Source organism: Pogonomyrmex barbatus, unplaced genomic scaffold (assembly GCF_055798465.1).
Source record: "Pogonomyrmex barbatus isolate J1 unplaced genomic scaffold, ASM5579846v1 scaffold15, whole genome shotgun sequence".
Lineage (NCBI taxonomy): Eukaryota > Metazoa > Arthropoda > Insecta > Hymenoptera > Formicidae > Pogonomyrmex > Pogonomyrmex barbatus.
The window spans coordinates 6,863,026-6,888,148 of record NW_028297111.1 but is presented as its reverse complement, the minus strand read 5'-3'; the positions used below and the strand labels follow the sequence as shown (position 1 = coordinate 6,888,148).

At 35.4% G+C, this 25,123-nt stretch overlaps 1 protein-coding gene across 4 annotated transcripts in view; it reads right to left on the bottom strand.

Annotated features, from left to right (window-relative positions):
- The window catches only part of SK (small conductance calcium-activated potassium channel), a 142,818-nt gene that overhangs the window by 31,304 nt on the left and 86,391 nt on the right, over positions 1 to 25,123 (bottom strand). For 3 of the 4 annotated variants that reach the window (XM_089073563.1, XM_089073562.1, XM_089073564.1), the window contains one exon: positions 15,229 to 15,645. The exons of the other annotated variant lie outside the window; for it this stretch is intronic. In XM_089073563.1, coding sequence (XP_088929689.1) covers positions 15,229 to 15,645 — 417 coding nt within the window. The remainder of the gene's footprint in view (positions 1 to 15,228; positions 15,646 to 25,123) is intronic. 4 annotated transcript variants of the gene reach the window in all.

The window sequence follows — 25,123 nt, the reverse complement described above, 5'->3', positions numbered from 1 at the left end:
CTCTATCAATTATAACGGTGATATTTAGGAATCTTGTCTGTCTCAAGCGATCGAATTTACCGTAAAATGGATTTCGGCAGGATGGTCCAATTATCGATTATCGGTATCTCTTAAAGATGAGAACCATCGCGCTCGCGACGTTCACGGATGCGGATATATACCGGGATTCGCGCCGTAATAAATTTACGAGCCGCTTCTCCAAAGGCTCGTATCGATATATTGAGCGGATGAGAAAGGGTTGGCGAGAGGATTATACGATGCCGTGATCTATGAATTAATGCGATTGCACCTAACGGCGGCCGATTTTCCCGCCGCGAGTCCGCTCCGGCGCCTTTCTCATTCGAAAACTGATTATACAGCTCTCCTGATGGCGCCTAGAATAATATCGGATTTATACGTCTCTTCGCTCTGCGAGGAAGGGAGTAGAGGAAGAGAATATCTTTACACGGGATATCTTTAGACTGGCTTTTTTCTATTATTTACTTTTTATCTGATTTTCCTTTATTTTGCATTTGTCTATACCGAGAGTACACTGTGTATCGTTATAAAAGATAGAAAAAAATATATATATATATAAAAAGAGTCCAAGAGATTTAGAAGTTTTGTTAGAGCAGTTTAAAACGTGTAAAAAAATCGTCTGAGAGATTAATACGTCTTTGGAAAAAGTTTTTTTTTTACGACGTTTTTCTTTTTCTTAAACGACGCGATGAGTGTTTTGATAATGAAAAAGTTTTCGAAAAAATTTTTAGAAAATAACGGATTCTAAAGCCAAAGAGAAAAAAAAACTGTTAAAGCACGCTGATATTACAAGTGATATTACAAATTGAAATGAATATCGATTTGTTCAGAATCCAATGGCGCCTATATCATAATTAAAAACGATAAACTTTTCAAATAAATATTCCACATGAAAAGCTAATAACAAAATATTAGTTTCTGCAATTCCAGTTTTTAGGAAATATAATGGAAAAAAGAATTTCCAATTATAGATTTAGCCGTTGGAAAAGTAAAAAAAAAAAAAAAAAGAAAAAAAAACACGGAGGACAAGAGTTCTATCACGGAACAATACAACAAAGAAGCGATACGAAATAGGAACGATATGAAATTTTACTTTTAGTACAGAATGATGGAAATAAAGAATCCCCGTCTCTTCATGAAGTCGCGTCTCCTGTTCTTTCGAGCTGAACTTGAGATGTTTTCGCAGCAGCGAGAATGGACTCTCTATGAAACTTTAAGCGGGTAATCATCCCCGTAAAGACTCATCGATCGATCAGAACAATACGGGGAGCTGTGCCGAACCGCACCCCGTATTCTCTTTGGCGGATTCGCGACTCCTCTTTGTTTCGCGTTTCATCGAGCTCCTCCCGATGTTGTCTTGACTTAGATGCATTCAGACGCATTCATATATTCGTCTCGATGTCAATTATATTGGAGGTGACCGACAGCGATTATATATAATATTTCCCTCTTTTGTCTATCTCTCTCTTTTCTAATGGAAAATCTCATACTCCTCCGTACAAAGGATTTTCATCAATATCTTATTTTTTTCCTAAAGAAATTTCTAAGATAATCCTTTGCTAAAAATTTCATAACATTTTTAATGATCATCTAACATTCAAATTTTTAATTCTATTGAAAATATATATATATATATATATTTTTTTTTTTAAATTGAATGTTATACATTTTTCAAGAAAATATTGCTGGAATAACATTCCTCACACTCAACGTTACGTAAAAGCTTTAATGTTGCGATGTACACATACATCATATCATAATCATATCAAATGTTATTGTCACGTTTTTATTTAATTTTGCCTTTATCAGTATTTCACGTAGCTGGCTTTTTGCAAAAGAGACAGAGAGAGAGAGAGAGATAACATTCGTGATCCTCCCTTCGGGCGCGCGTGCTAACATCATGTAATATCGCGGGCTTACGAACAAAACATTCATCGAATGCCGGGATGTGGACCCTCCCTTATTATTCAGGATAGGTAGGTTACTATTACGGCGGCATGATCTATTCGTGCGTGTACGAACGCACGCTTGCGTTTTGCGAGCAAGTGAGCGTGCGAGCGACGCGTGTCGTTTGTGTAGTCACACCCTGTGAAATTAGCAAAAACCGCTTTGCTGTTTTTTTGCGCGTCGAAAAAAAAAAAAAAGGATGAGAGATCTCAAAGCGTCGAGGCGACCGCGTTCCAGGACGTCGCGAGTTTCGATGGCGGAATCCACCGTCCTTGACAGCGAAATACAGGAAATATAGGACGCGTAACACGTGAACGATGTGTGAACTCTCGAACTCGGAAATGAAACCCGGAAATGTATCCAGCATATCCGGTGCATCGCGAGAAAAAGGGGGGGGGGAGGGTACGAACGTGACCGGACATCATGCTTAAATTTTAAACCGCTCTTTTTCGTCGGTCGGCTTATTCAAAGGCTTTTAAAAGATGACAATTTGTAAAAAAATCATAATCGAAAAAAGACCTAATCGATACGTGTTATTGATATAATAATAATTCTAAGAATTTAATTTTTTGTAAATCTTCAATTGTAAAAATTGCGATTACTTAAAAATCTCAAGAACAAAAATTCAGACAATAAAGATAAGAGTAATTTTTTAAGTGTTTAAGAGATTTAAAAACTTTTTACAAATAAAAGAACAACAGTAATGGAAGAACAATGAAGTTAAAAAAAAATTATAAAATTATAATGAAAGAGAAGTTGAAAAAATGGGCGGCAACTTGAACTTGAACTTTAACGTGCCAAAATTATAACTCACGCTTTTTTTTACAAATCCGCCAATAAAACATGCATTTATTGACGCCGGGATCTTCAATTCGCCGCGTGTTTTGATCTCTCGAACAAGCGTATGCCAATTTACTACATGAACGGTTATTTATAGTCGGTTATTTTGGATTTAGGTTGCCTTTAGCCACAGTGTCGGAGTATTCGTTCGACGCACGTGCGCTCCGCCTTTGGAAATAAAAATCAACTCCAATTGAAAATTGCTCCTCGCTCAATATACACGCGAAATGTTTCGATAAACATGAATTGTGTAAACTAACTCTTCAGGCTAGATTGTTCTTCAACAAAAATCTTAAAGAGTTATTCGATTTTTTTTTTTTTTTCAATCCCGGAAATCCCAAGTCGATGAGTTTCTTATCTCATTGTCAACTTAATTATCGGAATTAATTCCCGAGTCGTGAAAATGACAAATCCGTACAAAAAACGACAAACGATTTTCTTAGACCATTTAACGTTTCTCTCATAATTTTCAATCAGCAGGAAGTGGCGGACAAAATTTTCCTTTCTTTGCGGTTGCTTCCGGCGATCACGTCACAAGAATACACTCTTGCCTTGTGCAGATTATAAAGCGATCATCGTTCGGCCTCCTCGCTTGATACAAGGCGCCTTTTTGTGAAGAGGTTCTGACAAGGAAGAATAACACGGGAGACTTGACGGGAGTGAAACCCGCGGCGTTCCGGCTCGCTTGAAAAATTAATCCGCGATGAGGAAGACGTTTCCTCGATATCAAAGGAAAAGAGCGTCGGCAAAGGAAAACAAAAAATATCTAAATATAGGGGAAAAAAAATCAAGCATTTCTTTAAAATGGGAAATAATTATTCAAGCTTTTCGCAGCTCAGCCTCACGTATTAATCGACAAAATAAAGCTCCGTCCGAAATGGCAGATCAAAGATTCCGCCAGCGAAAGTGCACAAATCGGAAATCTAAAAGTTCCAAAACCGACGGGGCACTTACGAGAACTTTCTCTGGAAATTGTGATAAAACCAGGTCGGTCTATCTAAAAGTTCGAGATATAAAAACTGCGTAATTTTGAAAGTCAAAAATCAGGAAAGCTCAATGTATTTGAGGACATCGCGTATTTGATTTCAAATCCGGATTACACGAAAAATCAAGTGTTTGAGATTATAAAGTTAAAGGAAAGACTTTTCTCTCTGAGTTTAAAGATCTGAAGTTTTGAAAACCCTAGATGTGGCAAATTTAAAATTAGAAGGCAAGAATAAACCTTTGAACATAAAAATCTCTCGCAAAAACTTACGTAATTGTTTCCAACAAATCTCGATATTTAAATTTTCAATTTAATTTTTCAAAGCTTTCTTGTAGTTTCTTTCTTGTAATTTCTTTGTAGTGAATTATTGCTTTTCATCTAGACTTTCGCGAATATCAAGTTTCACAAATTAGGATTTTCAAAATACTTTAAAATCCCAAAAAGAAGAAATTAAATATATAAAATTAATCCTCATTGGAGAGTAGACTGTATCATGTGAGGGATAGTCCTTTGACATCAAAGCTCGTCCGGCTAGGGGATGCCGGCAAACTGCCCTCGAGGGTGAAAAATAATTATTCGCGCTCTCGGGACGATCACGCTAGTGCGGAGGATGAAATTTCGTCCGACGTAAAATCTCATTTACGGAAAATTTCATTTGGATTCGTTGTGCGATGCGATATTTGTTACAATTTGTGTGAACGACGAGACAGTGATTGCACGATTTTAGGAGATTTGCGAATATACCGGGTGGATTTCAGGTAAGAACAAGAAATGATAATTGATCTGTTTATCCTGGCATAAATCTTATAGGATATATATATCAAACGAATTGAAAGCAAATAGAGTAAAAAGGAAGAAAATAAAAAAGAAAATAAGATGTAAAAACATTTAGAATTTTAACAACTCATCAAATTTAAAATAAAAATAGAAAAAAATATAGTTAAGTATAAGATAGTAGTATAAGATAGTTGTAATTACGCATGATATAATTTAATAATAAAATAAGAAAATAATATATAATAATAAAAAATGTAATTAAATGCCAAAAAATTGTGTGAGTTAAACTGAACAGTTTCGTATGAAACCTTTAAGCCTCATAATGACGTATGTGATTAACATGAATATATAATAAAGAATATATATAAAATGAAGTGGAGGAATATTTATGACATACATCTATCAGCATACATTCATCAATATTATATAATAATCAATAACAACAAAAAGCCTATCGTATTATATAAATAATTTCTATGTAATATTGATAAAAATACGATAAAAAATAGACAAAAAGAATCTTAGATACATTTTTTTTATGTTTACAAAACATAATAATAATTTTTAGACAATTTTGAGATTTTGAGATTTATATAGATACTTGAATTTTGTTATTGTAAAATATAGTTCGTTTAAAAGTATTATAAAAATGGTTGTCTTTTATCATAAAAATCTGCTTTTGTACAAAATATATGTACCACTTCGCCGTTAATTCTACTACTGTTTCACGCTTGAAGTATCGTTTATTTTGCGACACCTCCCGATGGTGCACTTTCGGTTCGCCGAGAGGAAAATCTGTTCGCGGTTTTGAAGAGAGAGAGAGAGAGGGAGAGGGAGAGGGGGAGAGAGAGAGAGAGGGGAGAGAGAGAGAGAGAGAGAGAGAGAGAGAGAGAGAGAGAGAGAGAGAGAGAGAGAGAGAGAGAGAGAGAGAGAGAGAGAGAGAGAGATGCACCGCGAACGGAAACTTAAGAGTCGGCTTTTTCGCCGGATTTAGCTGGTGTAAAACTTATCGTCACAAAAAAAGCTCGATTACGGAAGCTTAATCCCTTCGCGACTTTCATCGCGAGCGCAAAGGCGAACGTCAGTTGAATTGCCCGCAGAAATTTTCCGCGGGCTTCCCCGGGAAATCTCTTCTCCGGGCCGTAAAGCACTCACTCCTAAATTATACTTCTTTTCTTTTGACTTAGGAACCATGCCAAGTAACAGCGACGGTGACTGAACAACAACTTTATGAAGTTAAGAGAAACGCTTCGTAATCGGATAAATGGAGAAATATATGCAACGTAGATGTATATAGTAAAAGATGGCGCGAATCAGTATTAAGGAAGAAAAATTTTTGACAAAAGAAAATTGCATATATGAATCTTTGTACAAAGTTTTCTATCTTAATAACTTCTTTGAAATTTTATTAAAATTTGAGTTCTCTCTAAAGTAATAATTTTCCGCTTCTTTAAATATTTAACCTTTTTTTTTATAATAAAATTCAAGATTTACAAAGGTTTCAATTTTCACTTGTATAGTTTTGAATTTTCGTTTTGAATTATCTGATTTGAATCTCTGAAACTTTGACATTTAAGATCCTCAATACTTTATATGTTTTGAAGTTAAAAGCCCGACTATTTGAAACTCTGTATCAACTAACACAGGATAATGAAAAGAAAATTTAGTTTGAGATGGAACGAACATCATGAGGCAGTGTTGAATTGTGAATTGAATAAGATCAGATAGAAACTCAAAGAGAAGCAGATAATCTTGCGGAATTAATGCGGTGCGATTTACAGATCGCACCGCATAAAGCGTATTGGTAAACTCGAGTAGAATCACCGGCAGTCAGCAGAACGACAATGGCGGACCCATTCGTTAATCCACCACGGTAAAAGCACTCTGACCCGTTTTTTATCTCGCGACGGCGATACAGGAGAGGGTGCCTAATCCTTGCATAACCCGGGTCGTCCTGCTTAGAGGTTGCCAGCGAAAAAAAGGAGGCTGCATAAAGGCTGCCATCAGGCATTAAGACTAAGGTCGTAAGACCTTAATAGCACGTCCTGAAGAAAAAAAAAAGGAGGAGTTAAAACGATCGAGTTGAAAAAAAAACTTCGAGTTATTTGCCATTCTTTACAGCCTCTACACATCCTTTCGACGTGTTTTTTTCTTTCTTTTGGTAATTCTCTAAAAAGGAAAGGAAAAAAAAAAAAGATTCTTTTTCTTCATCGATTAACGAAGCGGGATCTCGGAAGTTACAAAGTTTGAGTTTGCAAAGCGTAAGGAACGTGACTCGCGTCATATTGTAAGACGTATGCTAAACAATATCGTGCCCGGCATATAAAAATAGGATGATGTACGACGCGATGTTGGTTCCAGCCTGATCGTTTAACGCCAGATGACGAAAGTAGAACTAGCAGACGAGACGAGACGAGACGAGACGAGACGTGATAAACGATGCGAATGCTGCATCTCGCTCCCTTCGACTCTTGATTTAACGCAGCGACGTTTTTCTTTCCTCCGTTATTGTCGCCGTCGCCGTCATCGTCGCCGTTGTCGTCTTCGTCGTCGTCGTCGTCGTCGATGTGGCGATTCTCAAGTTAATTCACGTCCTTCTATTTCGACCCATCGGAATCGGGTTTCCCTGACGACTTGCCTTCGTCTCGTCACGGCTCTACTTTATAATAACATTAGTCTTCACGGCCGCATAATTGCCGTCTTCTTCCTCCGCTTCTCTGGTCCCGAGGTCTTCACGTCATCGAGATCGTTCGGGGATTCCCGAGACAACGTGACGGTGCAATTTATCATTCCTTACCGCTGCTGTCACTATGATCGATCTGTCATCCGCGAAGGAGGAGGAAGAAGACGACGCGGGCACGTTTATATTTATATAATTGCAAGCATTTGTTAACTGTCATCTGCACTGAGATGTAAAAAGTCTCAGTTGCGCGGCAGAGGAAAGCCTTGGAGGTCCTAATTGAAATATCGCGTAATCCTCTCATTAATTTCTAGTAAACTGAAGATTGATGTGTTACAGCTTAATCCACGTCTCGGAGATCTTCTCTTGACGAACGAAGTAGTTACGATGAAAGAGCACGAAGGGAAACGACACTTTTTATGGATTAAATCTTGTCATCTTTTTTGACGAATACGAGATAAACTTGGCAATTTCGCAATTTTCGTTTCAATCAAATGATTTTGGATGATTTTATCTTAATCATTAAATGAAAATTCTAAAGCTCTATATAAAACTTTGCGAAAAATATGATATATGTTTACTCCTAATCCCTTGTAAATCTATATATATATATATATATATATATATATATATCTTTTATATATTAAGGTTTTAATATTAAAATAAAAAATATATATTATTAAAATATTGTTTTATAAAATAATATTTTTTTGAATCGAAAAAATATTATAGAAAATTATGTTGCAGACAAAATTTGCCTACAATAGCGTTATTTTAATTTTTAGAAAAAGTAAACGGAAAGAACGGTTTTGTTAAAGAATTTAAAAATTTGGCCAGATATAGATCTGAAAATAATTTTGTTGAAATAATGCAACAAAAGTAAGATGCTTAAGATAATAATACTGTAAAACTTTTTGATACTTTAATAATAAATTTGAACATCCTATTTGAATATAAATGTTTTGCTGGCTCGATAAAGTTTTTTTCAGATCAATATCTAGTAAAATTTGTAGATACTTTTTTCAAAACTGTTCTCTCCGCATAATAACATGAAAAATTATGAGTAGAATTAATCACATTGCGATTGCCTATAGTGACTTGTGATTCATCAATTATAATGTAATTAATAAAGATACAAGATATTTTGTTAAGTTAATATCAAGTTTAATATTAGATTTAATAAATTGTTTGTTCCTATAAATAAAGATATTTTTTATCTATCGTTATGTTGTTTCAAGTAAATATTTTGTTGGATAAAAATAAACGTTTGAAAGGATATTTTGTTGTGCATAAAATAAATGTTTAGTCGAATAGATAAAAATTTTGTTGAAAAAAAGAAGATATTTACTTTGATATAATGTCAAAGACCGCAAAAATGATCATTTATTTTTTAAATAGAAATTTTTAACATTTACACCGTAATACTTTGTTTATACTGCACATAAAACAATAATATTTACACTGTAATACTTTGTTTACGCTGCACATAAAACAATAATATGTAAAAGCATTTTCCCCAATATAATTGAGGTCCAAACTATCAAAGTTGAGTTTATTAAGAATTCGATTGATCGATTGAGTCCTCTCCGCGATTCGATGATGTTTCGATAATCTCAGGCACTTGCAACTGGACGTATTGATATACGATCCACGTGCCGCTGTCGCCATGCGTGACCTGACGTGAAACAGTACCGTGTCTCTTGATTGCGTTATCGAAAAATAATAGATCGAATTGGTTGAGCTTGGATTGGACGAATTTCACTCAAATAATTCGATCTCCATCGTACAAAGTTCGCCAGCAACGCATAACGGTGCCGATATTCTCGACTTTGCGACTCCGCGGAATTTCTCGTCCGGTTCGCGAAATTTGCAATTCGATGCGCGTGCATCGAGGAAACCGCAGGATCGTCGTTCGACGATCCTTAAACTGCCGAATATCCGAAGCTGCCGAGATGCTTTCGCATGCATTGCGTCCTGCATGTAGTCCTTCACGTTGTGCCGTTATCTCACATATGAAAGTGAAGATTGCGCAGGAAAATCTACTGCGCAAAAATTCCAAAAATTTATGAATTTATAAATTAGAAGAATTAAAACTTTATTTTACTTAAAATTTTAATTTACAAGTTCAATAAAGAGTTGAAAGTATCAAAAGACCGAAGATATACAAAATTCACATTTTTCAAGCTGTAAAAATTCGGTATCGGAAATTTGAATGTAAGCAGCTTCAAAAAGTAATATTAAAAGAAAATGATAAATAGTCAAAGATTAAAAGAATCCAAATAATCAATCAAGAATATATCAGGTAAAATGTTCCAGATGTAGAATTCTGTTAAAAATTATTTTTATAGTTTTGAGAATTATAAAGTTTGAAAAACGTCGAAAATATGGAAGTTTTTGCGTGTTTCTGTAAAAGTGAAAAAGTCTAGTAGTTTTCTACATATTTAGACATGTACATAAAAATTTTCCAGATCGAGAAGTTCGGGAAATCCCAGGATCCCTTTAGGAATATGAAGACATCCTTGAACACATCCAAGATTCGAAAGAGGATTTGGATTTTCCGAGTCAACCGACTAGTAATTTCCGGGGAACCTTTTTGTAAAATGCGGTTAATACCGCGTGCTTCCTGTAAAATCTAGTTGAAGGACAACGTCTTCCAGCCGATTATCTCGCTATGGCTACGCTCAATTCTGGAATGGGTCTTCGCGGCGGGGGAAGCGTAAGAGGGAAGCGATTGCCCCCGAGCTTGCAATATCGATATTGTTAATCCATCGCTCCGCTCTTGGCACGGTATCAAGCGGCGGATTGCTCAGTCAACAACTGGGGATTCGGCGGTCCCCGGGGAAATTCTTACGGGAGAGAGATATTCTCGTCGGGAGTGGAATAAATGCGGACGTCGAGAAAGAGCGAAAAGACACTCGCGAGCTTTCGGCCGAAAGCACGCTCGGGAGCGGGGCGAGCTTTCCCGATTTGAAAAAGGATAGGCCGGGTCAAGGCGGTCCTCTCCTTTGCAATCGTGATTATCGAACCGACTCTCCGATACCGAGGGGATGATATACAGGACGATTCGCGCTTGTCGTTGTCGCGCCTTGAATATCCGGCGCGCGAATAGGGCATTTTTAGCCGATAACGTTTGATAACGAAGGTCGCGAGGTCATGGAGACATTTTATTTTGCTTAATGATGCAAGTCCTTTTGTATTGACTAATTGCACATCAATAGAAATAGAAATACCCCTAAGACGATAAAGTTTATAATTAAATGTTAATATCAAAAAAATTATAAAAGTTTACGTTGTGCAACTCAATGCTGTGGAATTTTTCAATTTTTAACGTGTAAAAAATTTTTTAAAAATTCCAGAATTTAAATTAAAAAAAAAAAAAATTTACAATAAAGATAAATCAACAAATTAAAAATAAAACAACATTTTTTTCCTTCGTTTCCTTTCTCGCATAGATATCTAAATAAACAACGGTATGTGACCTTGTCTCTTTTAATCCTTGTCTTTTAATTTTCTACATTGGTGGATTTCCGTTTGCACTCGAAATTATTCTCTGCGGTGCAGATGAAAATTATCGGCGCAGAGGAATGTTCTCTTTTTCGGAGCATGGAGCTATCTTCGAATTCCGCGTGTTCCCGGAGTCCATAAGTTTTGAAATCATTGTGAACGAACGCGAGACGAATTTTAATAAAATCGAGCTTCCCGACGAAGGGAACCCCCCTCCCTCTCCCCCCCATCGACCAATATGCTCTTCGATAGTGTCGCAAAAAACGCGTGATACTCAATATCACTGTGCCACTCAATGGTAAATTGAAAGTGGTCTATCGACCAACAATCCGACCAGCCCCGATAGACCATAGTTATATAATACTGAAAAGCTCGGCGACGAGCACCTCGAATCATTAACCCAACAATATGAAACGTGAATCAATTTGACCTACTGTCCTAAATGAAGCGACTAATAGCGAACGTAGCAATCCATTGATAAGACAAGGTTGCTCGTTTTCAGTTTACCGACTAGATGTCTAGATGTTCTGGAGAAACAAAGGAAAGATGTCACATTTCGCTGAAATTAATATTCTTCATTTATCTTCCTTTCCTTTCTTAAAATTGTGAAAGAATTTTCACAATTTTTTTAAATAATATAATCTTTGAAAAATTACCTACTGTATAGTTTTTATTAATTTTGTAAAATTAATTTTAAGAGATCTTTCTATCTCTTTGCGGCATTTTGGAATTCCTCGCAGAGGACTTTTGTCGATTACTTCTTAGGGTAGATGACTTCTTCTTCGATCCTCGAGTCTTTGAACCTTGCTGGCTCACGAACACGAGAGATCTATCAGATTCAGATTCACGTAGCGGACCTTGTCGTACAAGGAAAGAGTTGTTATCCGTGAACAGCATGAACGCTCTGACACGGGGCATTGATTTTACCCTCGCGATGAAACGACGTCGGTTCTATGTGGTAGAACATGAAAGGATAACGATGCGCACGGGAAGAGAAGGGGGGAGGGGGGGCGGAAGGACCGATCTACATCCTGTGAGGATTGTTCGAGGCGAACTGCTGGTGTCGTGTATACATTTACCAACGTGGAGCTCTTCATCTCACATCTCTCGCGCGCGCGCGCGTTCGAGCGTGAAGCTCCTCGAGGCTGAAAGCAGTCGAGACAGCGCGGGATTTCCCCGGTTTTCGTGGGCGGAATCATGCCTATGTATCACGATTCTGTTCGAGATGCTCCAGAGAATTTTTTTTCAGACACGAGAAAGAGAGAGAGAGAGAGAGAGAGAGAGAGAGAGAGAGAGAGAGAGAGAGAGACGCAAAAAGCAGTTGCTTCCCCGAGGATCGATTTTTCTCTCGTGGAAATTCGAGAGTCGACGACTAACGATGTCTGAGAAGACAATTAAAGTACAATTCGGAAAACTTTTAAATAAAATTCTTAGATTTGTGCCTGGATTTCTCAGAATTCTATCATTCTTCTGCAGCAATCTGTCATTCGTTAATTTTAAATTTCAAGCACAGTGTTGTGCTTTATGAGCCACGTTTTCTTCGAAAACTTGGTCCTTGCATTTCCGTAAATAGAGAACTCATTTCTCAATTCAATATCCAAAGCGTTTCAGCCAGCATAATATTAATCTTGCAGAGAAAGAAGCGGTAAAAATAAATAGGCAAGCGCGTCGAATCGCCGAGAAATTTCTAGGAATTTCTTCGGGTATAAAATCCTGCTGCCGCGCAGCTTGCCCTCTTCGGCATAGTTCAGCCTCTGTAAAATTAACGCGATTACATCGCTCTGCACTTTTCACGCGGTTTCGAGGGCGAATGAATTTAACGTTTTGCCGCGGAACATCCCGAATGGGCGAATAAATATTCAACGGATCGTCTCCATCTTCTCTCTCTCTCTCACCCTTCCCGATTGTGCACGTTATCATTTATCAGTCACTCTGATAATTTATTGAGAGGATCCCACGGAGATAAACCGCGATAAGCAGAAAAACGTACAAGCTGGAAGCAATATTTATAGGTATCTGCACGACGAGCAAACTTGTAAAATGTTATTGTCCGTACACATACGTGGTGCTGTGCAAGAATCATCATCCTTCTCGTCTACGATTTATTCACCATTGCGCTATGACCACTGCGGAAATTTTGACTAATTTGCTCAAACGGTAAGCAAAATATAATGTGTAACAAGTGAGATATATAATTTTGATTTTTATCTCATTATGTTTTCCATACATAATTTCATTTTTCAATTCCATACATTTTATTTTCATTATTTTATCAATTTTATGCTCTACAACGTATTATGCTCAGTCGTTTGTGATTCATTGACAATTTCGGTTTCTGAGTTTCACGAGAGGAGAATTAATTCGTCAAAATATTAACTCTAACGGGTAATATAATTACCAATTCGTTCCAAGCTGTCAATTATACCCGAGCGATCAAATATACTCAAATGATAAGAACTTGATGTAAAGTAGAGGAAAGTCGCCGTCACACCATTTTGTTTATAGACTATATTTCTCAAACAAACGCTAAATATGAAATTTTAAAAACAAATACAAACTAGAAAGCGTTTTTATCAAGTGATAATTTTCATAATATTGTTTTCTATGTTAGCATAATTAATTTTTTCGTAAGGTAATTAAGAATAAGCGTCTGAAAAATTAGTCAAACCAAAGCCAAAACATAGCTAGTATATGGTAGGCAATGATGCTAGAATTTAGATGTGGCCCCATATTGAAGGAATTAATAATAGTTTAAATTAATAAGTTTTGTGAGTTTCCTTTTTGCTGTTCTATAAGACACAAATAATAGCGCAAGCGTAAAAATAATTAGATTAAGTTTTACATATAATATCTTTGTCTTACTGACAGTTAGATGACAGTTTACGCCCTATTTTATATTTAAAATTGCATTATGAAAAAAATACGAAAGAGAAAAATACAAATAAAATAGTTTCAAAAAGCTATCAATTATATAAAATGATCCAATTATCAATAGTATACTCAATTATTTAAATTATATTTAAATTATTAAATTATTAAATTATATGTATTATTTAAATTATCATATGTAATTTACATATATAATTTACATATATAATTAAATTATTACAAAATAATTGTGTAAAGAAATATGAAAGAAAATAAAAAAATGTGAAAATTAATATACTATAAATTATATATATATAAATTATTATACTATAATAAAATTAATTAAATACTAGAAGATAAAAATCAATTCTTTAGAAAAATTTTTTATTAGCATATAATAATGTAAAAAATATACGTTTCGAAAATTATCATCATAAAATTTATAAACATTAACATTGTAAAACTTCCAAAAATTTGATTAGTTACTCAGTGATATTATATCATTTAAGCTATGCAATTTGAAAAAAATATCGTAAAAACTTTATTTTCGCATTTAAAAAAAAAATCTGTTAAAAAATCTTTTAACTGAGAAACAAGTTATACGTTTTTATTTCTTTAATAATTTAAACAAATCATGTTTTTATCATCAGAATTAATAAAGTGGAATCTTTGATTTTCGAAAAATAAGAGGTTGCCTCTTTAGAAGATCTATGTCACTATCGACGACTTTCCTCTATAAACTGAATTATTGAGAGTTCGACACGTACGTTTCGACGACGTTTCGAAAATTGCTTCATCAATTATCGGATTATTGAATAAAAATCACGTGCTCTCGCTCTTCTGGCGTTAATTTTATTACAAGTTGCTCAAACGATGGTCATGTTCGTGGCGTTTTGTAAACAGGAGTCAGGGGAGTTTTCAAGATCGTAACACGCGCTCCTGGGTGTTTAACTTTTGAATCGCCGACGAGTTTATTCCCGCACGCGAGCGGTCCTGGCAAGACGAATTTACGACAGCCTAGGGGAAAGTTTGATTGGCCTATTAGCGGGTCAAGTTAATTGGACGCCCGATGTATGAAATTCTGGTGTCGCAATAATGCCTACGTTAATTATATCCGAAGGCTCACGAGACACGCGACGTGCATACGTTAGTATCGAAGTTGATCGAAATTTTTCCCTCGGGAAAAACGATTCCCAGGCAACGCTAATCGTCGTTACTTTTCAACGTTGTCACCCCCAAACTTAAATCCGAACTTTGCAGAAATTTGTCGAGGCTTAGGTAAAAGGTAAGAGGTTTAAGAGGTTTCCTCAATCTTGTAACGCGCCGTATTATATAAGTTAGAAAATCGGATTAACAACGATGTCGAGTAGTCAAGAAGATTTCAAGGAGAAATCGTCTGCGCTTATACAATATGGGATCAACAGTCATCCCGGAACTTTAATCCACAGCTTGCGCTTTCTCGCGTAAAATCTTCTCGCGTAAAATTGTCTTTCGAGGTGCGAAACGCACCTTCTTCGGGACGACCGCTCCGTTCGAGCGGTTTCTCCGTTTTCAGTTTCGCCGTTTGATCGCGCCCGAATTGGGTGGACGTTACCTGGTGGATGCTTACCTTGCTGTAAACGCCGGCGCTGGACAGTTCGTTTTCGATGACCATGACGATGATGCCGAACATGCCCATCACGAGGGCGTAGTCGCTGATGCGCTTGCGCTTCTCGAAGAGGGCCTTCCGCCTGCCCAGCCGGTAGCCGACGTTCGGCTTGTGCTTGGACCCGGGTCCGATGCTGCCACCGCCGGACTGGCCCTTCAGGGAGCCGCCGCCGCCGGCCAGCATGCGCTCGTCCATGTAACGGGGATATTCGGTGTGGACGCCCACGAGGGCGATGCCGGCGTCCTCGCCGGCACCGGCGCCCCCGGCGCTGCCGCAGCCGGCGGCCGTCCCGGCCGCCCCCGCGCCGCCCCCGCCGGCCACCCCGCCGCTGTTCTTCATCGCCCCCGGGATCGAGAGAGTCGACACTGGCTTCCGCAGCTGGAACAGCGGCGAGCAGGAGCACGATTAGGATGAGAATACCTGCGCGCGCGCGTGCTCGTGTCGTCGTGCATCGCCGTGCATGGGGTGCAAAGCGTGCAAAAGCTTGGTGGATGCGAAAATAATATTACTTTTGCGTTTAATTTGATGCAACTACTCGGCCACATTGCGCGACGCTCTTGTCGAATGTTGAATTTATTTCGGAAATTCAGTCAATTTCTCCTTCCCGAGAGAGAGAGAGAGAGAGAGAGAGAGAGAGAGAGAGAGAAAGCGAGATGTAATTCGAGCTTGAAAACGCGACGGAAATACATCAAGCATGAGTCATATGAATTGTGTGAGGGAGTCAAAGGATGAAGATGTGATGGACCGAGCGTATCGAAGTCAAAGGGATTATGTGAAGGAAGGTGGCCGAAATGCGAAATGCGGAATTCTTGTAAACCGCAATAAAGTTTCTCTCCTCTGCAAATTCTCCTCTCCGAATTCCTCTTATATATAAGAATCGCGCTTTAGATATTCGGAAATCGAATTGTTTATCAACGTAGGCGGAGAACCTACAAAGTGGTGAAAATAGGTTTCGATTCTCCTTACATTTCCCCCCCTCCTCCCCCTACTCCCTCGCCTCTTCTTTTGCGAAAGTGCGATTCAACATCAAAATAAATGATCGTCATAGATACGTAGTATCTCGATTTATCTTAATAGCGATTGTGCAATTCTGATTTATCGAACAAAATGTGTGTGGGCGGCCGGACGAAATCTTCCAGTTCAAAACTCTCGAGTGGCTTGAGACGGCATTTATCGATCGATGAAAATTATTTCATCTCATCGTACTTCAACGATATGAGTTAACGAGTGCCTCGACATGCCCAATTCCACGCATGGCGAACCGATTTCTCGCATACGAGACCGAAGGGTATGTTGTTGATTCAAAATTTTATCGCTGAAGAGAAAGAGCGAGCAAGCGAGCGAGAGAGAGAGAGAGAGAGAGAAAGAAGAGAGAAAGAGAGAGAGAGAGAGAGAGTTTGGGATTCCTGTGTAACAAAGCACCTTTAATCGCACCTTTAATCGCGTTAACTTTTTCAACTACGTCGGAAAGCAGGGGATTGAATGTCGGAATGGTTGTTTTGCGAGTTTCGCGCTTCGAGCGGCATAAATAAGTGCGAGTTGCGAAGATTACAGGCTTCGGCGTAAAGAAAAAAATCAAAATTGCCTTTATTTCTTTTTGAAAGAGGAAAAAGTTTATTTCACTGCTTTCTAACTATATATTATTGCACTGGCAACTGATTGATTATTCCGAAGTAAATACGTTCTGAAGAAAGTTAAGCGTGTGTGTTTCCATTCTACTCGTAATTCTGATTCTCGCGAGATATATTCTTCAAATTACGTACTACAGTACTAAATCTGACCTTTGAATTGAATAAATTAAATTCAAAATTATAAATTCATATTAAGATTACTTTCATAAGAAAAAAAAAATATCTTTAAAAATATCTTTATGATATAATCTTATTAATAGAGAGAATTTTAATATAAATTGTATTATTAAGATAATCAATATTCAGAGGAATAATTTATAAATTTTTTTAAATTGAGCTATCAATGTCGCATATTAATATTGGCCAGAATAATTATGTCAGGAAATGAATAAAAAAGAAAAGTTAAATAACTGTTATATTATAATGTGTAAATTAAATATTACAGAATAAAAAACAATCCTTTTGAAAAAATTTTTCTATTTTTATCAGCATATAACGTAAAAAATATACATTTCTAAATTTTAAAAATTAATATTATAACAATCAAAAAGTTAGTTGTATAGCTCAATGATAAAATATATTGCAGAATATGATACAGACGATCATTTCCATGAAAAAAATTTATTTAAAATTTTTAATTAAGATATAGTTACAGTTATTTTTCAAAGCGTTTCGATTATTGTGCAAATTTAGATGGTCATTGTTTCGGAAATATATATTACTAAGTTATTAAATCAGCCGAATTGTTGATTTTTTATATTTACTTTACAAATTTATATGCATACATTCTTTCTATAGTATACATTAATAAAACTGTTATTTAATTTTAACAATTTTGTTACGATTGCTAGTCTATATGTCAAAATATTTTTAATATCTTATTTATTTGTCCAACAGATATTACAGGATTATTAAAAAAGTTGTAACACTGAAGGTATGGAAGTTACGTACATAAAGAGAAAGAATATCATCAAAATATTAATATTTGACAAATATATTCATACACATAGAAATTATCACATCTTTAATTTTTTAGTGGAGAATTGTAAATACTGCAAATAATTGTTTATTTATGTAAAAGTATTAAATATTAACCTACTTTTTAACAAATTGTTACAAATTTAAAAATAAAAACTCAAAATTGATAATAATTCAATTACTGCAACGATTGGGAAATGAAGTTAGCAGTAGATTTTAATAGTATAAAAAAATGAAATAAATTAAAAATGGAAAAAGATAGAAAAAGGTCATGATAGAAAGATAATCTGTTAAATGCAAAGATCAAAGATTCCAAGATAATTAATATTAGTTATATATTATACAGAATGAAATATAATGAAAATTCATTATATTTTTCTTGAAAACGATTAAAGACAAAAAAAATATTTCATATAAAAGTTATAAAGTTTCTTGTTAAAAAGTGATATGCAGTATCGAGTTTTTCATTAAAATTTATTACAACATTTTAAACATTATTACACAATTTGTTAAAAATTAACCGAGTAATATAAGGAAAATATATAGTTTTTTAAAAACAAATATGTATCTGTATGTTGTTAATAAGTTTTTAAAGCAATTACGTATCTTCTTTACACCAATTGATTTGTTTCATTATTCTATGTAAAAGTACTAAAGTATAATTACCCAAAAATAGTTTACAAAATATTGTATATTTTAATTCAGAATATATGCCAAAATAAAGTATAAAATCTTATATAACTATTGGTTTTTTGATACTTGTACTTTATTGTACTTTAATATATAATAAATTTTATTCAGAATAATTAGAGGAATCGTATTATATATGAAAAATATATAATCCCATTAAAAAAAAATAATGTTTTTCTATATCCCTAATCATTTTCGAAAAAAATGTAAACTTTTTATCCTGTATTTCTCTGTATAATTATATTGTATTACATTATTATTTATACTTTTACTATTGTAATTATTTCATTATTGTGTGAGATAAGATTGTTTAGATTTTCAAAAATATTTTCAACATGTTTTTTTTTACATACAAAATATAAATTTATTCAGTTCTTAACATTTTAATAATAATTACTTTTCTTAAAAGTTTTCTTAAAAATTAACATGCAATATCGAACCTTTCATTAGAAATCCATTACAAAATTTGGGAACATTATTATACATTTTCTTAGAAGCTAACTAAACTTTTCCAGAAAATCTGGAAGAATTTAGATATTAATATCAATAAATATGTCACAAATTTTTTGCGGCTTCCTACTATCCTTTTTACACAACCCTCGTAAGAAAAACAAGCACTGCTGCCAAATGTATAATTGGAGAATATTATAATTATGCCTGCCGCGATATCTCGTCTCATCATATTCACTGTGCCTGTATGTTACATCGTGCTCGTTCTATCAAAGATCGACGAAATTCGAATGCATCACACGAGTCCGCCATCAGAGCGTTCATCTCGTATACACCACCTGATTCCATTCCGTATGCCGGGTTTGGCGCTTACGATCGCACGGGGCGCATGCACCTGTCTGCCAGTGTATGGGGGTCACGGGACTCTATACGCGCGGCCTATCGATCTCCCGTTATATTTTCCGTGCGCAGTGTCTTCTACGAGAACGCATGTTCTCGATAAGCAGAAGCGAGCTAGAAAGCGCGTTTCTGTGCGTGAGTTTTGCCTCCAATGATTAATCTTCACTCACCTCGATTAACACTTTCGAGGTGAGATATCTTTTTCTACCCCCCCCTTCTTTCCCTAAAAAAAAAATGGACAATTGAGGACGGCGATTGTCAGCCTCCCTCTTCGGTATTTCTGAGAAGGAAATCTCATTCGATTAAATCGCAAGTTTGTCACATTCAGCTATCCCGCGACATCAGTTAATCGCGGATAATCAACAGAGGGATGCCGATGATAGTTGCTTAGAATGCACCGGCAGGGAGATTTCGCGCAGCATGACCCCGTGACCTTTCTCAGACCGGTTGAGAGGAGGAGGGAGGGGGATGAGTAAGGGTGGAAGACTGTATTATTGGGGAAGGACGGAAGGGAGGATGCAGAGACAGGGTGGTAGTCATGGAGACCGTCCCGAGAGAGGCTTCCTTAATTCAAAGCTTGATTGGCTCGGGCAATCTTAAACTTGTATATGCCCGATAAAGTTCTCCTTTTCTCGCCTTCACTTTCACGATTGCTCACGACTGCGATAAAGAAGCACACAGACTGCCAACGTTTCCACACCATCTCACTCTCCTCGAAACAACAGTGCGGGAGAGCCATTCGATATTTCCGAGCCGTTTCAACCCCTTCAGATCGATCTTTACAGTAGAAACGTTAAAACCAGAAAGTACTTTCGTTATAAACAATCGTGTTGCAAAACGTCATAATAATTTAATTAAAGTAGCATTTCTTCTAATTCAAATAAATTTTAATTTGAAAGAAAAATTTCGATAAGATTAGATCGTGTGGTAATTATTTATACATATAAGTAGAAAAATTAACAATAATGTGTTTAATGTGCTCTTAACAGTGAATATAATTCATTATACGTAATTTTCACTTTTTGTATCTATCTTCTAATCAAATTCTTCTTTTCACTTTTTTGTATATCTGTATATTTTTGTATTTCCTATACTTTTTCTATATTATCTGTATCTCTATTTTTTCATCAATTTATTACATATATTATTATTATTTATATACAATGTTACTTTCTCATCAGTTCTGAAAAGAACTGTAGAGTACTTCGCGATTCGGATCCTCACTAAATTATGTGTGTGTGTGTATGTGTGTGTGTGTGAATCGAATTAATTTCCTTCCTGAGCGCTCCATCTATTCACTCTCCCTCTCCCCTCTCCACCCGTCGACGTCTAATAAAGTCAACTTTCCTTTCGCGAAGCCGCAATCTTTCCGGCGACTTGCAGTTTCCTCTCTCGCGCGAGAAAAGCGATAAAACTGTCGGCTACGGAGAAATGGAGACGGAGAAAAAGAAAATGGAAGGAGGCAAAGAAAAGAAAGAGATAGAGGGAGAGAAAAAGGGAGGGGAGAGGGGGGTGAGGGAGGGCGAGAACGAGATAGGGTGGAATATGATCTTGACGTCGCGTATTTGTCGAGTATTCGATACTCGCACTTGGGTTTCACACTCGACTCGGCACATTGTCGCTAGTATTATACTGTCTCGGACTAGCAAGAAAGCAACACAGAAGTTGCACAAAATCGAGAAAAAGGCAAGTCACTTCTCGGATTAATACTAAATCTAACGTCCTCCGATTTCAAGTATTTGTAGTTTGGAGTTATATATCGATTTCATTGGCATCTTTTACATCCATTTATATATATATATATATATATATATATATATATATATATATATACGAGATGTCACAAGCAAATCTCGAAAATGGATTTCTTGATAAATTAAAAGTCAATTTTCCCTTAACCTTCGATCTTCTTGAGTTATTTCGTATAAATGTAAAATAGACATGATTCACAAAATGATTCATCTAATTTGACGATTTGAAATTACTCGCAAACTATTCGTTATGAAAAGTGCTTCGGTTAACATGGTACAAAAGGGAATATATATTGCAATTATCTTTTTCTTATATTTTTACATATTGTTTTGAAGGCCATTTTGAATTTTTTTTAAATGAAAAATCTCATATTTATAGAAAGCAAAGAAGCACTGAATATTAAATTGAAGAAGATATTAAAGAGCATATTGGATCTGAAGTTAATACTTACTGGGATATCCGCAGTAAAAGTTTTATGTCAAATATTGCTCAAAGTGCTAACCGTTATAGTTGTTTATCATGTTTACGATACGGGTATTTTGAGTACATCATCTTTTTTATCTTCGCAACCTTTTATACTTTAACTCTGATTTCATGCTCTGCCTCCACGCCTGCTATTCATTTTCAAGACCTCCTTTTTCCTCCTTTACATCGCGCTCTAAAATTTTGTGCTTCACTTTCCTTCGTTGCAGCGATAATATTGTAATGCTGTACCTCCCAATATCCGTTATGTTATTAGTATTTATTATTATTTATAGATATTTATAGATATTATTAGTTTCCCCACATTTGTCTGCAATAATTTTCAAGTCATACGTCAGCTGTATCATTATTTGTTCTCTATTTGTAAGCAATCTACTAATGCAACAGTCTAATCTTAATTTAACTTTATCAAATTTAATAAAAATTGTTAAGCAAATCAATATAATCTTCAAACAAATCGATATAATCAAAACTAATATACAATATAAAATAAAGTTATTCTTGTTATTATTATTATTATTATTTAAAAACAATTTAAACAATCACGACAGATTTACCGAGGCATCAGAATCAATCAACCAAATGTGATTCTTCAATTTCATGAATTTCATCTATATGGAACATTTTTACAAAGTATTTTATTTACTGATAAAGCGACATTTACAAATTTTGCATAAATAAATCTCAAAAACATATATTGGCCAGCAGAAAATTCGCAAAAGTTTTGTCAAAATTAATCAGCTACGACGACCACATTTCATCAATAATAATTCGAAAGTATTTGATTTTTCTTTTATACATTGCCATTATATATCATAAAACTTGCCATTACAAAAACAATTAAACATGCAGCATCAACAAGATAGTTGTGTTGTTTAACGAGTTCAAGTGCTAAAAAAAAACAAATTTTCAAATCGATCGATTGAACGTGGCAGTGAAATATAGTCAGTTCGTTCGCCAGATGTCACATTGTTAAATTATTTCCTTCGGAAATCAATAAAAAATGAAGTTTATCGTGAGTTACAAGCGATATCAGAAATGTTGAAATATATCACAAAAGTAAGCATTGAAATCTTTTGATTTACATTGTTTTTTTATCGTTCAAGAATCGATTAAATGCTTGTATCAAACGATCGATACTTTAAACAGCATATGATATAAAACTTTTACTACAAATCTTGATAAATATAAATTTTAAATTTAATACTTAATATTTCATTCAGAGAGTAGTGGTCTTTCAATTTTCATAAAAAATAAATATTCTATTTACAAAATTCGAAGTGATTCTTAAAACTCGATATATAAAAATGTGAGAAAAAGTTCTTACGGTATATATTCCTCCTTATCATGTAATTTTTGTTTAAAACAGTTTGTAAGTAATATCAAGTCATTAAAGTTAGATAAGGCATCTAAGTATACAGGATGTTCCATTTTAAATAAAACATTTTAATATCTTTTAAATAATGTATTTTAAAGAAAAATGTTTCATACAAAAGTTGTAGAGTTTTGAGAGGACCACATAATTACGACATGATAACGATTTGTAGATGACGTCACTGTCGAGATTTTTTAAAATAATTTTTTATGGTCGCTATTTTTTAAAATGAAATTATATATTTTTTGTTATGCAGATTCCTCTAGTTATTCTAGATCAAAAAGTATTAGGATGTAAATGACAACGTAAAATATATATATAAATTCAGATTAAACACATGCATACACACACACACACACACACATGCACACACACACACACACATTTTACATTGTTATTTACGCCTTTTTGATCTAGAATAACTAGAGGAATCTGCGTAACAAAAAATATATAATTCCATTAAAAAAAAAATAGCAAAAAAAATCTCGGCAATGGCGCCATCTACGAATAACTCAATATCATAATCATACAGTCTTCTTGAAATCTCTACAATTCTCGAATACTCTACAATTTTTATACGAACTAATATATATATATATCAGTTAATTTAGATATAAAAACTCCTCTAATGCATTTAAAAAAAATCCTAGTTTCAAACAACGATTTGTTGTTGCTAAATTCTAGAAATTCAAATTTCAAATTTCCTCTCCCTTGATAAAAAAAAAAAAAAAAAAACTCCACCATCAATAATGTTCGCGGATTCCCGAATAAGCCCATGAATATCGGCCAGTATGATCGCCGATACCTTTAAATCCCGTGACCACGAATGCCATGCTGCACGCCGCCGTACTGGCTAATAATTCGTGGCGATAAACGGCCGTTATTAACCCGTCATCTTTGCTCGTGCATCGACGGGGGCAGCGCCCACTCGCGAGAGCGCCGCGTCGAAATCCATCCGCAAAACCGGGTAATAATAATCGCGGGGGCAGTTTTCCGCCCGGTTCCCGGTCGAACGATTTCCCGGTCGAACGATTTCCCGGTCGTTCGTTCCAGTTCTCGGCGATTGTAGCACACGCACACGATCCTCGAATCCCTCTATCTACGCCCGCGAACATAATCTCTCTAATGGAACCGCGAGATAATGCCCCGGGGGAAGATTAGCGGGGAGCTCCGGTATAACCTGGTGACCAATAATTTAACAGATACCACAAGTATATAATGTTATCTCTGCACTCGTGCCGGATAAGTTTCATGCTACGTTTTGAGTGACATTAAATCGATAAGATCAAACGTCGACAATATACTTGACTTTCATTTCATTCTAGGCTTTTTTCACTCGCCATTTTTATCGATCGTCACACATCGATCTTATGTTTTCTCACAAAATATCCGAACTTCGTTTAATTCCTTGTCACCATTTTGCATCAATATTGACAAAATCAAACCCGTGTTTCCGTTTTTGTATCTCGCCCGAAATTGGCGTACTATTAATGGTGAAGTTTCGGGCACATCGCCAAATGAACCCACATTAATGTGCGCTGCAATCCTGTATAGCGCTATCCATTTTAATAAAATACTGTTGTCTCTGCAGTTTTTCTTTTCTCATCCGTAGAAATCCCATCGTTTCATTACGACAATCGCGCGATTTCAATTCTTTGCAATGTAAAAATTCCAGCATTCGAAAAATTATAAGAAAACAAGATAAATTTCTTTAATAAATAAATTGCGACTGTGACGTATACATATATACGCAACACAGAATAAATAAATATTGACATTTTTGAATGGAATATCTAATAATAATTTTGGTGGAATTTTATACATTTGGCCTTTACGAATTTTCGAATCACACGTCAATTACTACTCGGATTTAAAACACGGTTTTGTGCCAAAATTAGAAATGCAAGATCACATCATTAAATTGATATTGTTATAATTTAATAATTCAATGCTAATAAACGTCTTTTAAATCTTGCAAGATATTTATCGCGAAAAATGTTATCAACCGGTGGAAAAATTGTTATTTAATCACACGATCCCGCTAGATGACCCGAAAATGTCAAGGTAAATTGCTCAATTCAATAGCTCGCTCAGTTGC